The sequence below is a fragment of the Mixophyes fleayi genome, chromosome 7 (assembly GCF_038048845.1).
Source record: "Mixophyes fleayi isolate aMixFle1 chromosome 7, aMixFle1.hap1, whole genome shotgun sequence".
Taxonomy (NCBI): domain Eukaryota; kingdom Metazoa; phylum Chordata; class Amphibia; order Anura; family Limnodynastidae; genus Mixophyes; species Mixophyes fleayi.
Window position 1 is genome coordinate 16,099,375 of NC_134408.1, and position 15,200 is coordinate 16,114,574.

Here is a 15,200-nt window from a genome sequence, read left to right on the forward strand (position 1 = left end):
ACCCTCGAGACATTAGAACGGACTTACATGCTGTGGAGTCCTCTCTTCAGCGCTGTGTATGACAGGCAGTCTGGCAGCGATCGCTGCTAGCTGCTTGTCAGTGAGGCCACGGGTGCTTCTTAGAGTAAGAAGCACCCGCGGCCACACTGACAGGCAGCTAGCAGCGATCGCTGCCAGACTGCCTGTCATGTGATAGTGACAGTCGGGACCGCTCCTTTAGCCCAGGGGTGGTCCCGATGACTCCGGCTGCCACATTTAGAAAACAAACAAACAAAAAATATCTCGGTGGCGCTGCGCCCCCCCAGGCTCCAGCGCCCCAGGCTGCAGCCTGGTCAGCCTATTGACTGATCAGGCCCTGGATTGAGGTTTTATCAAATACCGTAAATGGTTTTAAATACATTTTCCTTTTTTATGTTAAGCTAGGAGTCTTCTAATGTTTTCATGGTAGCATATAAAGAAGAAGCTAATTTTGTACAGGAATAGCATTAAAAATAGATAAATATTAACCTTTAAAATGTTCCTCCCAGCAAATAAAATCCTCGCCAAGTTTCTTTACAATGGCTCAATAACGACACTAACCCAAAGTGTTAATAGAGGAGTTTAGACTTTATTTGTATATATGACATATGTTTATTGCAGTCTGTTTCTTTTCCTCTTGGATGACTTTTAGCATTATCCCTCCCCCCTATTGTCACTTCCATGCCCCCCTCTCTCCACTGTTCCCCATCTCACCCTTTCCTCTCCGCGTTGGAGGATTTATCGGAGGCTGTGCTTGTGTGAGCCTGGCAGGCAGAGGCGGAGCAGTCACACATCCTATACAAGGTAAGCCAGGCTGGCAGCAGGAGAGGACAGAGCAGTTCTGCTGTGTGCCTGGGCTCGGACTCTAAGCTGCTATGTACTGAGCTGATACCTGAGCACGGTGTCCTAGAGAGATCAGGTTATCACTGGATGTACAACCTTCTGCCCTCTATGGAATGTGCATTGTGTCACCACTGGGACTGAGAACTGTAGTGGATGGGTAAGTACAGCTGTGCCCTGTGTGCTGGGAGCTGGCAGAGCAGATGACTGATGCAAGGTCAGATCTGTGTGTAATGTGCAGGGCATTGGGGTGATAGATACTGGTAGTGCAGGGCATTTAGTGGTTACAGAGCCAAAGACTGGTGGGCAATGTGACAGTGAGGATCTAACCTTATGACTGTATGGGCACTTCTGGGGCAACGTAGCTGCCAGGTGTGTACAGCAGGACGCAAGCGAGAGAAATCAAGGATTCTCTCAACTTTATGGAGCGGAATCTGGGCAGATTGTACTGGGATCTGGAAGACTGATTGCAGGATATACTGGTATTCAGGGAAGTGACCAATAGACACATTTAGGGCACTGGGGATATCTAACTATATAATATAATTATACTATATATTAGGGACAGGAGCATCTGTGAGTGATGTGGTTGGGGGGAGGAGGGGGGGGGTGATGTAGTAAAACCACTGCCCGGAGCAGAGAAAAGGTCCTTAGGGGTGCTAAGTAATGTGTGGCTGTTGTGAAACTAGAAGTCCCAGCATGCTCTGTACAGATCGATTAAGCTGAAGACTCATTTATAATAGGAAATAAACAAAGCAGAGATACTATGAAATCTATGACTAGCTGAATCAGGTGTATGACATGGTACACACATGGGTCAGGTGTATGACATGGTACACACATGGGTCAGGTGTATGACATGGTACACACATGGGACAGGTGTAGGACATGGTACACACATGGGACAGGTGTATGACATGGTACACACATGGGACAGATGTATGACATGGTACACACATGGGACAGATGTATGACATGGTACACACATGGGACAGGTGTATGGCATGCTACAGGTGTATGATATGGTACGCACATGGGACAGGTGTATGACATGGTACACACATGGGACAGATGTATGACATGGTACAGGTGTATGACATGATACAGATGTATGACATGGTACAGGTGTATGACATGATACAGATGTATGACATGGTACAGGTGTATGACATGATACAGATGTATGACATGGTACAGGTGTATGACATGATACAGATGTATGACATGGTACAGATGTATGACATTATGACATGGTACAGGTGTATGACATGGTACAGATGTATGACATGGTACAGGTGTATGACATGGTACAGGTGTATGACATGATACAGATGTATGACATGGTACACACATAGGGCAGGTGTATGACATGATACAGATGTATGACATGGTACAGATGTATGACATTATGACATGGTACAGGTGTATGACATGGTACAGATGTATGACATGGTACAGGTGTATGACATGATACAGATGTATGACATGGTACACACATAGGGCAGGTGTATGACATGGTACAGGTGTATGACATGATACAGATGTATGACATTATGACATGGTACAGGTGTATGACATGGTACAGATGTATGACATGGTACAGGTGTATGACATGATACAGATGTATGACATGGTACACACATAGGGCAGATGTATGACATGTTCTGTACCAGTACTGTGATATTTAACCAATAAACACTGAGCACTATTTGAGACACTTGGTAAGTAATAAGGGTGTGTGTGTGTGTATTGGCGCAGTGCACACTGTACGTTGTAATGCCCGCCAGCTCTTCCATACTATAGTAAACGTTCTCCGGTTACCTGGCAGTGTGGCACATGTTAGATCTCCATGTGTACAGTACAGACGTGGCAGGGATATTGGCACTGCCCTGTATGGTTAGACATCTGTTAACTGACGACTGTAGATAGAAGGTTACTAATTCTCCTGCTCATTATCCCAACTCACTTGTGGCATAATTTTGAAACTGGCAGAAATATAGAAAAATCATCTGCACGCTGGACAATGAGGGAACACAATACGTGAATCTGCAGCACAGTGTGCACTCACCAGTGATTCAGAGTAATGAGATATTTATCATAAAGAGATATTCCCAGTAATGGTCTGATAGTATCATAGTAATAGTCTGACAGTGTCATAGTAATAGTCTGATGGTGTCATAGTAATAGTCTGATGGTGTCATAGTAATGGTCTGATAGTATCATAGTAATGGTCTGATGGTGTCATAGTAACAGTCTGATAGTATCATAGTAATGGTCTGATGGTATCATAGTAATGGTCTGATGGTGTCATAGTAATGGTCTAATGGTGCCATAGTAATAGTCTGATGGTGTCATAGTAATGGTCTGATGGTATCATAGTAATAGTCTGATGGTTCCATAGTAATGGTCTGATAGTATCATAGTAATGGTCTGATAGTATCATAGTAATGGTCTGATGGTATCATAGTAATGGTCTGATAGTATCATAGTAATAGTCTGATGGTATCATAGTAATAGTCTGATGGTGCCATAGTAATGGTCTGATAGTATCATAGTAATGGTCTGATGGTATCATAGTAATAGTCTGATGGTGTCATAGTAATGGTCTGATAGTATCATAGTAATAGTCTGATAGTATCATAGTAATAGTCTGACAGTGTCATAGTAATAGTCTGATGGTGTCATAGTAATAGTCTGATGGTGTCATAGTAATGGTCTGATAGTATCATAGTAATAGTCTGATGGTATTATAGTAATGGTCTGATAGTATCATAGTAATAGTCTGATGGTATCATAGTAATGGTCTGATAGTATCATAGTAATAGTCTGATGGTGTCATAGTAATGGTCTGATAGTATCATAGTAATAGTCTGATGGTATCATAGTAATGGTCTGATAGTATCATAGTAATAGTCTGATAGTATCATAGTAATGGTCTGATAGTATCATAGTAATAGTCTGATAGTATCATAGTAATAGTCTGATGGTGTCATAGTAATGGTCTGATAGTATCATAGTAATAGTCTGATGGTGTCATAGTAATGGTCTAATGGTGCCATAGTAATAGTCTGATGGTATCATAGTAATAGTCTGATGGTGCCATAGTAATGGTCTGATAGTATCATAGTAATGGTCTGATGGTATCATAGTAATAGTCTGATGGTGTCATAGTAATGGTCTGATAGTATCATAGTAATAGTCTGATAGTATCATAGTAATAGTCTGACAGTGTCATAGTAATAGTCTGATGGTGTCATAGTAATAGTCTGATGGTGTCATAGTAATGGTCTGATAGTATCATAGTAATAGTCTGATGGTATTATAGTAATGGTCTGATAGTATCATAGTAATAGTCTGATGGTATCATAGTAATGGTCTGATAGTATCATAGTAATAGTCTGATGGTGTCATAGTAATGGTCTGATAGTATCATAGTAATAGTCTGATGGTATCATAGTAATGGTCTGATAGTATCATAGTAATAGTCTGATAGTATCATAGTAATGGTCTGATAGTATCATAGTAATAGTCTGATAGTATCATAGTAATAGTCTGATGGTGTCATAGTAATGGTCTGATAGTATCATAGTAATAGTCTGATGGTATCATAGTAATGGTCTGATGGTGTCATAGTAATGGTCTGATGGTGTCATAGTAACAGTCTGATGGTGCCATAGTAATGGTCTGATAGTATCATAGTAATGGTCTGATGGTATCATAGTAATGGTCTGATAGTATCATAGTAATAGTCTGATGGTATCATAGTAATAGTCTGACAGTGTCATAGTAAAAATCTGATGGTATCATAGTAATGGTCTTATAGTATCATAGTAATAGTCTGATGGTGTCATAGTAATAGTCTGACGGTGTCATAGTAATGGTCTGATGGTGCCATAGTAATGGTCTGATAGTATCATAGTAATAGTCTGATGGTATCATAGTAATGGTCTGATGGTATCATAGTAATAGTCTGATAGTATCATAGTAATAGTCTGATTGTGTCATAGTAATGGTCTGATAGTATCATAGTAATAGTCTGATGGTATCATAGTAATGGTCTGATGGTGTCATAGTAATGGTCTGATTGTGTCATAGTAATAGTCTGACGGTGTCATAGTAATAGTCTGATGGTGTCATAGTAATGGTCTGATAGTATCATAGTAATAGTCTGATGGTGTCATAGTAATAGTCTGACGGTGTCATAGTAATAGTCTGATGGTGTCATAGTAATGGTCTGATAGTATCATAGTAATAGTCTAATGGTGTCATAGTAATGGTCTGATGGTATCATAGTAATAGTCTGATGATGTCATAGTAATAGTCTGATAGTATCATAGTAATAGTCTGATGGTGTCATAGTAATGGTCTGATGGTGTCATAGTAAGAGTCTGATAGTATCATAGTAATGGTCTGATGGTATCATAGTAATAGTCTGATGGTGTCATAGTAATGGTCTGATGGTGTCATAGTAATAGTCTGATGGTGCCATAGTAATGGTCTGATAGTATCATAGTAATGGTCTGATGGTATCATAGTAATAGTCTGATGGTATCATAGTAATGGTCTGATAGTATCATAGTAATGGTCTGATGGTGTCATAGTAATAGTCTGATTGTGTCATAGTAATGGTCTGATGGTGTCATAGTAATAGTCTGATGATATCATAGTAATGGTCTGATAGTATCATAGTAATGGTCTGATAGTATCATAGTAATAGTCTGACAGTGTCATAGTAATAGTCTGATGGTGTTATAGTAATAGTCTGATGGTATCATAGTAATAGTCTGATGGTGTCATAGTAATAGTCTGATGGTATCATAGTAATAGTCTGATGGTATCATAGTAATAGTCTGATGGTGTCATAGTAATAGTCTGATGGTATCATAGTAATAGTCTGATGGTATCATAGTAATGGTCTGATAGTATCATAGTAATGGTCTGATAGTATCATAGTAATAGTCTGACAGTGTCATAGTAATAGTCTGATGGTGTCATAGTAATAGTCTGATGGTATCATAGTAATAGTCTGATGGTATCATAGTAATAGTCTGATGGTGTCATAGTAATAGTCTGATGGTGTCATAGTAATAGTCTGACAGTGTCATAGTAATAGTCTGATGGTGTCATAGTAATAGTCTGATGGTATCATAGTAATAGTCTGATGGTATCATAGTAATAGTCTGATGGTGTCATAGTAATAGTCTGATGGTATCATAGTAATGGTCTTATAGTATCATAGTAATAGTCTGATGGTGTCATAGTAATAGTCTGATGGTGTCATAGTAATAGTCTGATGGTATCATAGTAATAGTCTGATGGTATCATAGTAATAGTCTGATGGTATCATAGTAATAGTCTGATGGTATCATAGTAATAGTCTGATGGTGTCATAGTAATGGTCTGATGGTGTCATAGTAATGGTCTGATGGTGTCATAGTAATGGTCTGATGGTGTCATAGTAATGGTCTTATAGTATCATAGTAATAGTCTGACAGTGTCATAGTAATAGTCTGACGGTGTCATAGTAATAGTCTGATGGTATCATAGTAATAGTCTGATGGTATCATAGTAATAGTCTGATGGTGTCATAGTAATAGTCTGATGGTATCATAGTAATGGTCTGATGGTGTCATAGTAATGGTCTGATAGTATCATAGTAATAGTCTGACAGTGTCATAGTAATAGTCTGATGGTGTCATAGTAATGGTCTGATGGTGTCATAGTAATGGTCTGATGGTGTCATAGTAATGGTCTGATAGTATCATAGTAATAGTCTGACAGTGTCATAGTAATAGTCTGATGGTGTCATAGTAATAGTCTGATGGTATTATAATAATAGTCTGATAATAAAGCTACTCGGGCAATGGGAGATGCTTCAAAACATTGTGAAAGTTACCTGTCCACATATTAGGTATCACTAAGGATTTCACATGTCCCATTTTCCAGTGACTGCTTTTTACTACTGAACAGTTTGACTTATAATGGAAGGTTTTTCCCTAAATAAAAGGTAGTAAATTACTCCTATTGACTATTAAAAATGTAAGAGTACCTAGGTGCAGTCTCATCATATCTCAAACATCCCAAAAATGTCACTTGTTCTGTCATAACATTTGAAGACAGCTGATCTTACAATTACAACCTTGTGTCATTGTGTGACCACGAGTCTCCCTTGTGTCATTGTGTGACCACGAGTCTCCCTTGTGTCATTGTGTGACCACGAGTCTCCCTTGTGTCATTGTGTGACCACGAGTCTCCCTTGTGTCATTGTGTGACCACGAGTCTCCCTTGTGTCATTGTGTGACCACGAGTCCCCGTTGTGTCATTGTGTGACCACAAGTGCACCTTGTGGCATTGTGTGACCACGAGCCCCCTTGTGTCATTGTGTGACCACGAGCCCCCTTGTGTCATTGTGTGACCATGAGCCCCCTTGTGTCATTGTGTGACCACGAGTCCCCCTTGTGTCATTGTGTGACCACGAGTCTCCCTTGTGTCATTGTGTGACCACAAGTCTCCCTTGTTTCATTGTGTGACCACGAGTCCCCTTGTGTCATTGTGTGACCACAAGTCTCCCTTGTTTCATTGTGTGACCACGAGTCCCCTTGTGTCATTGTGTGACCACGAGTCTCCCTTGTTTCATTGTGTGACCACGAGTCCCCTTGTGTCATTGTGTGACCACGAGTCTCCCTTGTGTCATTGTGTGACCACGAGTCCCCCTTGTTTCATTGTGTGACCACGAGTCCCCTTGTGTCATTGTGTGACCACGAGTCTCCCTTGTTTCATTGTGTGACCACGAGTCCACCTTATGTCATTGTGTGACCACGAGTCCACCTTATGTCATTGTGTGACCACGAGTCTCCCTTGTGTCATTGTGTGACCACGAGTCTCCCTTGTTTCATTGTGTGACCACGAGTCCCCTTGTGTCATTGTGTGACCACGAGTCTCCCTTGTGTCATTGTGTGACCACGAGTCCACCTTATGTCATTGTGTGACCACGAGTCCACCTTATGTCATTGTGTGACCACGAGTCCACCTTATGTCATTGTGTGACCACGAGTCTCCCTTCTGTCATTGTGTGACCACGAGTCCACCTTATGTCATTGTGTGACCACGAGTCCACCTTGTGTCATTGTGTGACCACGAGTCTCCCTTGTGTCATTGTGTGACCACGAGTCCACCTTGTGTCATTGTGTGACCATGAGTCCACCTTGTGTCATTGTGTGACCACGAGTCTCCCTTGTGTCATTGTGTGACCATGAGTCCACCTTGTGACATTGTGTGACCACGAGTCCACCTTGTGTCATTGTGTGACCACGAGTCCACCTTGTGTCATTGTGTGACCACGAGTCTCCCTTGTGTCATTGTGTGACCACGAGTCCACCTTGTGTCATTGTGTGACCACGAGTCCACCATGTGTCATTGTGTGACCATGAGTCCACTTTGTGTCATTGTGTGACCACGAGTCCCCCTTGTGTCATTGTGTGACCACGAGTCCACCTTGTGTCATTGTGTGACCATGAGTCCCTCTTGTGTCATTGTGTGACCACGAGTCCCCCTTGTGTCATTGTGCAGGAATAGACCCGTCCCTGTTGCTTTGACCGTTGAGAGTGCTTTTATATTCAGTGTTTGATGTCTATTTAGTGTTCTATCAATAGGTTTCAGATTTAACACAGAGGACTCCATATAATGAACAACATCACATCGTGCTCCGTGATGAAATGTTTTGCACACTTTATCCCTCCAACACTTTCAACCCATCCACCTTCAGCTGAACTCGGAGCACAAACATTTGCAAATGGGGCATTTTAAATGTACATGATGCTGAAATCATCCTTATTTATAGAGTAAGATACGTTTATCCCGATGTTATGTTTCTGAGTAATGTGAGAGTTTGAGATGAGAACCGCTTTACCAGAATGTATTGTTTGATAAAGTCAAAAAAGCAACTTTATCCTGGCAATTCTGCCACTAGGGGGCACCCTACTACTGTGGTCCATGGATAATAGTTATACACTGGCAAAATAACATGCACGACGGTGCTTATAAAGATACTGTTTGTTAAATATACTATGTATATAAATGTATATTTTCTATCAAATTGATGCACCAGCGGTGGGCAAAATAATGTAGAGTTAAGGGGCCTGCTGGATCATATAAGGAGCCAAGGATGATGTACATCCATTATCAATTGAAATTACTCCTGGGGGTAGATTTCTGAAAACCTTATAAGGAAAAGTGGAGGTGTTGCCCATAGCAACCATTCAAATTCTAGCTATCATTTTCTAGAATGTTGTAGATCAGCGATAGGCAACACTTCAAAAATGTTACTAATAGGGTGAGAGCCGATTCTCGTCCCCGGGCTAAAATTTGCCAGCCAGCCCTTGTATACTGTATGTTTACGGGACATCTGTATAACAAAGTAAATCTATCAGTACCTAATTTAAAGTTAAATGTTCACTCCTCACAATCCTCCGCCAACCATCTTGTAAATGGAACCCATATTTGTGAGACGCAGTGCCTCAGTGATGTCACTGGCTCCTGTCACTGTCAGTGATGTGACAAAATGGCCGCCCTTATGGCCTGCAGGGGACATTAACAAATCTGTACAGGAGGAGATCTCGACATACAGTATTTAAATGTAAATTATGTCAATAAAATGAAAGTAGATCTGCAAACCGGAATGTAATTCCCATGCAGGTCAGCGCCTCATCACACATGACAGATCAAATTCCATCAAGCTGAAATTACAGTTATTACACATAACTGTAGACCGTGAAATCTGGGTCTCCCGGCACGCTATAATTTCATATGGTTTAATATATGCTCTGAAGTAGAAGGATGGTCCTCTGGGATGTGTTTTATATTGCTCGTGTCAGGTTGGACGCTTAAAGAGAACGTGACGCATTTGTGTTTGACTAAAAGAAATCACCAGGGAGCGTACAAAAGTCACTAATACGCAGGAATGTGACGGGCTCTCTTTAACGGGTCACTAAATCTAAACTAAGATATGCCTTGTTGTATAAAGCCTGGCCAGTTGCTTTGTCATTATGTGGTACAATTTAATATGATTTCCTGTCCACAGGAACAGGACGTCTAATGTGTGCAGAAAAAAATGCTAGGAGCCAGGGTCAAAAGTTAGGGGCCGGGTCAAAAGTCAGGGGCCGGGGCCAAAAGTTAGGAATCAACTACTTTCAATGGACAAATATGCCTTGCGCAGTGACCAAGGACTCAGTATTTGGAACGCCCTTCTGCGCTCTGTCTGCACAGCAATATTACCCTCTCGCCCCTCTGCCATCACATGACTTGCTGAGAGCTGCAACTCTGTGTCTGTGTAGCAGACTGTGTCTGACAGCCAGTTTTTCCAAGCAGAGAGCTTTTGAAAAGGAGATAATTTGTAAGAGAATTGGTCTGCTGTCTCCTGCCTTTATCTGATCACGGGATATCCTTATAATTTATAGTAGGGGGTGCATTATCTTACATATATATATATATATTGAAAATCCTTCACAAACCTACATCCCAAAATAAAACAGGTGAATGGGTTAACCAACATTACTATCATAATGTTATATATTGTTATTGGTGGCCACGGTATATATAGTATAAGCAGTAAACTGGGGATGTGATAAGGACTCCAGATGACACAAGTTAGAGCATGAATAGAAATAAAGACGTTTCTCTGATCCATTGCCAGGCTCCCTGCTGAAACAGTTACACGTCTATGGATGGATATCCCGGTGCTCTGCAATGTTCTCTCCCACGGAGAGAGGAGAATGAGGGGGTGAGACGCTGGATGTTTACAAGAAAATGTCATGTTTGCAGAAGTCATGATGCTGTAGGTGATAATAGTGATATAAAGCTATACAGATAAGCCATCCATTGGTGATAATGTTTATAGGTGATATTAATAGGTCATTACGTGCATATCCTACCAATGTACACTTATCCTACATGGATCTCTGTGAGCTATCCCAGGTGATTATCTCTGGATCCATATACTGAGTTGTAATCTCCTAAATACAGATGACTCGATATAAGGTGAATTAATTCCAAGCCTTTATCTTTCATATTCATTTATTATAAAAATCAAATGTATCAGTAAGTGAAAGTTCTTATTTTATTACTGAAATGATTTTGTTTGATTAAAACAAAATCCAAAATTTCCTCCACGAAATGTTGTGCCAGCAAATGTCAGGGGCTTCCTATGTGTCCCAGGGGATAACGTGCCGAGTGTCTTGATTAAAGTCGGCGTTCTGAATCCACGGTTCTTATTAAAAAGCGACTTGTAATAGAATGATCATGCCACAAAGAGATTGTGCACAGCGGATAATAAATGATATTTTCCTGCATTAGATGAAGTTCATGGATTTTCTTTTATCGCTGCCTAGCTAGTGTTCATTTGGTACTTTTTTTTTTACTATTAAAAATGGGAAATAGGCAGGTTTGGTTATGTATTGAGAACAAAATAGATCTAATGTTTATTCTAAAAAATAAAGTAATATCCAATATAGGAAAAATATTTATTTTCAAATAACTTCGGAAGACTTGCTGCCAAAAAGGTAAAAAGATGTTTTATATGGAGTTATACCCACTTTACAATCAACATGTCTGGGAACATTTATCAATCCTTCAAAAAAAATAAAAGTAGAGGTATTGTCCATAGCAACCAATCAGATTCTAGCTATCATATTCTAGAATGTACAAGATAACTGATAGCTAGAATCTGATTGGTCAGCCGTCATCTTAACTGAAATCTGTAGACAAACAAAATGACTACACCCCAGAACCTTAACACTCCAAGTTAAGCAAATAAAACTGTGGCTCAGGAAAACACATTACTTGAAGTGCACATGTAACCCTACCCAAGGTGTAGGCAGCCATTTTGTTTGCTGAACCAGTAGTCATGAGAAATCACCTGACTAGGATGTAACTGAGAAGCTTCATGATGAAATATTTCTAAGGATATGAATTGGCAGACTGCATTATTAGGAGTACTGTTTTTTGTCAAAAGAATGGCGGCCTACATTAGGGCTGGAATGGGAAAAGAGGGACAAAATTTTACAAAAGAAGACCACCCCTTGCCATACCCCAGCCCCCACACTCATCAGTACAGTTCTGTAAAAATATTTGCTTCTCCAAGTTTATTTGGTAAACACCTACCCAAGTTGATTCTCCTCCTATTCATTACTGCCACTTCCACAAATTGAGTCCCCCCGTCTTAATACACATTTAATACTTACTGATGATGAGGTAGCTACCAGACAGCATCATCAAAATTGTTTGCCAACATTGTGGCTTCCTAACAACAACATCTCTCAGAGAGTCTGGCAGATGAGTTTACTGCTAAACTTAGTGATGCGAGATGAGAATTCCATCATGTCTCACTTAATAATAATAATAATAATAATAAAGGGGCAATTTAATTCAGTGCGAGGTCCCATTGAAGCCTTGTGCGCTTGCTCACATTACTGGTTATTACGGTAGAGAGATTTCTGTTATTACAATCAGAGTGCCATCATGCGAGACTCTTATGAAACCTTGCGTTGAATTGAATCCCCCCTCTAAAAGTTGCACATTACAGTATGTGGTACACAGTCCTACAGCCAATCCAATTGCAGCTCATTCAATCTCATTTGCTACCAGACTGTCTATCATTGGTCGCTCTGACAAATAGCCTCCTACCTCCACACCCACAGTGAATCCTGAGTCACAGGGCAATATGGGAGCTGGGACGTCCAGGACAGAGAAGGGTGACAGTCCTACTGAAATTGAGACGGTAGTGAGCTATACTAAATGCAATATTGGTAAATGTGTTCTTATGAGTCTAGGTGACAGATGCTCTTCAATGGGTATCTATACAAAATAGAACACAAAAACGTGTATTCACTAAAGTACTGTTGTCAGGGTACCATCATACCCGCCAGTCACCATACCAATATAGGCAAACATTGCAGGAGACTGTCAGAGCTGAGGATATTTCCCAGTTGCTCCGTTCTGTTGGGAATACAGTCTCCATGGACTTGTAGTTCCCCAGCAGGTGGAGATATTACCAGCTCGCTGTATGCTAACTTATACCCAAATTATTTTTTTATTTTTTTACATGCCCACCTAGAACAATTAAATGTTAATTAACTTCTAACATTCCTCCCACAGCTCCTCCAGCTGGGTCCATGTCGGAACACGATGACTTTGCAGGCCTAGCAGTCCCCTGGAATTCATCGGACCTCAGCCTCTTTAACCCGGCCAGCGTGGTGGTCCCAGTTATCTTCTCGCTCATTTTTCTTCTGGGCACGGTGGGGAACAGTCTAGTCCTAGCCGTCCTTCTGAGGAGCGGACAGAGGACTCACAACACCACGAACCTCTTCATCCTCAACCTCAGCGTTGCAGATGTCTCTTTCATCATCTTCTGCGTGCCATTCCAGGCCACCATCTACTCCCTGGAAGATTGGGTCTTTGGTGCTTTCATGTGCAAAGCTGTCCACTTCTTCATCTACCTAACCATGTATGCCAGCAGCTTCACCCTGGCAGCGGTGTCTGTAGACAGGTATGTTGTCTTTCCACATTTCTAGAACCCATAAAGAGGTATCTCAAGTTGTAGAGAATTTAGATAAAAGTCTATGGACCCATCAAACAATGTATTGTAACTTCTGAAAGAGCAATGAAATGTATACTCTAGAAAGAGGTAGAAACCAAAGATACATGTGTGTCCCACAGCATAAACAACCTGGATATAATTAAGTAAAAATCAGAAAGGAATCTAGCATCTTGCAAGCATCAATAAGACGACAATGTGGTGATCAGAACGAAAAAGGGAACTGATCTAATTTTTTTGTTTCTTTTGTAGATATCTTGCGATCCGTTATCCCTTGCGATCCCGGGAACTGAGAACGCCGTGCAATGCAGTCGCTACCATGGCCATAATATGGGGCCTCTCCGTGGTCTTTGCTGGGCCATACTTAAGCTACTACGATCTGATGGACTTTGAGACCAGCCACATTTGCATGCCAGGGTGGAAAGAGAGAACTCGCAAAATTATGGATACTGGCACCTTCATTGTGGGTTATGTCATCCCTGTGCTTATAGTAAGTCTGTCTTACACCAGGACCATTAAATATCTGTGGACTGCTGTTGATCCTCTAGAGGACATGTCAGAGTCTAAGAAGGCAAAGCGCAAGGTGACCAAGATGATCATTATCGTGACCGTTCTTTTCTGCTTATGCTGGCTTCCTCACCATGTGGTGGTCATGTGCTACCTTTACGGTGACTTTCCATTTAACCAAGCTACGTATGCCTTCCGACTGCTTTCTCACTGCATGGCTTACGCCAACTCTTGCTTAAACCCGATCGTTTATGCTTTAGTGTCCAAACACTTCCGTAAAGGCTTCCAGAAAGTGTTCAGCTGCCTTTTGAGGAAGAAGGGTCGGAACAAGGTCCATGTGGTTAGTCCAGCCAACGCTGAACCAGGTTTCGACGCCGCCTCCACAGAAGTCTCCCACATAAACGAAGAACATGGAAAGAGAAACGGACGACAGACAGTTGGCAATCATTCCAACTCCTCCAGACAACTGGGCACCCCATAATTTGTAGTAGAGGAGTAAAGACTGAAAGAAAAATGAGATGCACCATATTTAAAGCACCTTCTCTGGAATAAAATTAGTCAGAGTGTATGGTGGGTATCGATAAAAGGTTTGTTAGATGCCTACCCTTGTGGGGGTTGAGATTAATTGAGATGGATAAGCATCTCCATTACAGAGTACCTAAGTTTAACTTATTGCTCTTTGCAGAAGACACTATACCATCCGAGACTTTTAAAGAACAAATACCTTGAAATATATTCCCCTAATAAAATGTTTGTACCCTATGGACTGGAATGAGATTTTTGACAAGGCATAGTTGTCCCTAACCCTGATGGATATTTTGCAGTTTATTTAATGAAACGCTTTATGTACATCTGATAAGTTTCAACTTACAGATTAAAAAGTAGATCACTTTTGCAGTTCAGAATCATCATAATGTGCACCCCACCTACACATGGTGGAGGCAGCCATCTTGTGGAATGAATCGATGTTCATGAGAAGGAAGCAAATTAATCCATTAAGAACTGGTAAAATCACCGGGCCATACGGCAATTGAATATGTATTCTTGCATTTTAGGCTAACTTCTTATGAATACTAGTTTAGACAGAAACTGTATACATTCCCAAAATTAAGACATTTTTGGCCACGCTCCAGATCTTCCCAAACCATATACATTTTAAACAAGATCACATCCACATTTATAGGCTGCACCCATTTTTTGCCATGGTAATTCGGCAATGTCCCATGGAAATCGGGATTATTGACGG

At 40.9% G+C, this 15,200-nt stretch overlaps 1 protein-coding gene across 3 annotated transcripts; it reads left to right on the forward strand.

Annotated features, from left to right (window-relative positions):
- Positions 1 to 760: 760 nt before the first annotated feature.
- LOC142098628 (galanin receptor 2b-like) lies at positions 761 to 14,716 on the forward strand. 3 transcript variants are annotated; one of them, XM_075181463.1, is made up of 3 exons: positions 761 to 822; positions 13,009 to 13,399; positions 13,700 to 14,716. In XM_075181463.1, the coding sequence occupies exons 2-3, from the start codon at positions 13,026 to 13,028 to the stop codon at positions 14,433 to 14,435; spliced, it is 1,110 nt and encodes a 369-aa protein (XP_075037564.1). In that variant the 5' UTR covers positions 761 to 822; positions 13,009 to 13,025; the 3' UTR covers positions 14,436 to 14,716. The 3 variants fall into 3 exon arrangements, with proteins under 3 accessions (XP_075037564.1, XP_075037563.1, XP_075037565.1); XM_075181462.1 differs by lacking the exon at positions 761 to 822 and adding an exon at positions 833 to 1,018; XM_075181464.1 differs by lacking the exon at positions 761 to 822 and adding an exon at positions 10,532 to 10,636.
- Positions 14,717 to 15,200: the final 484 nt, after the last annotated feature.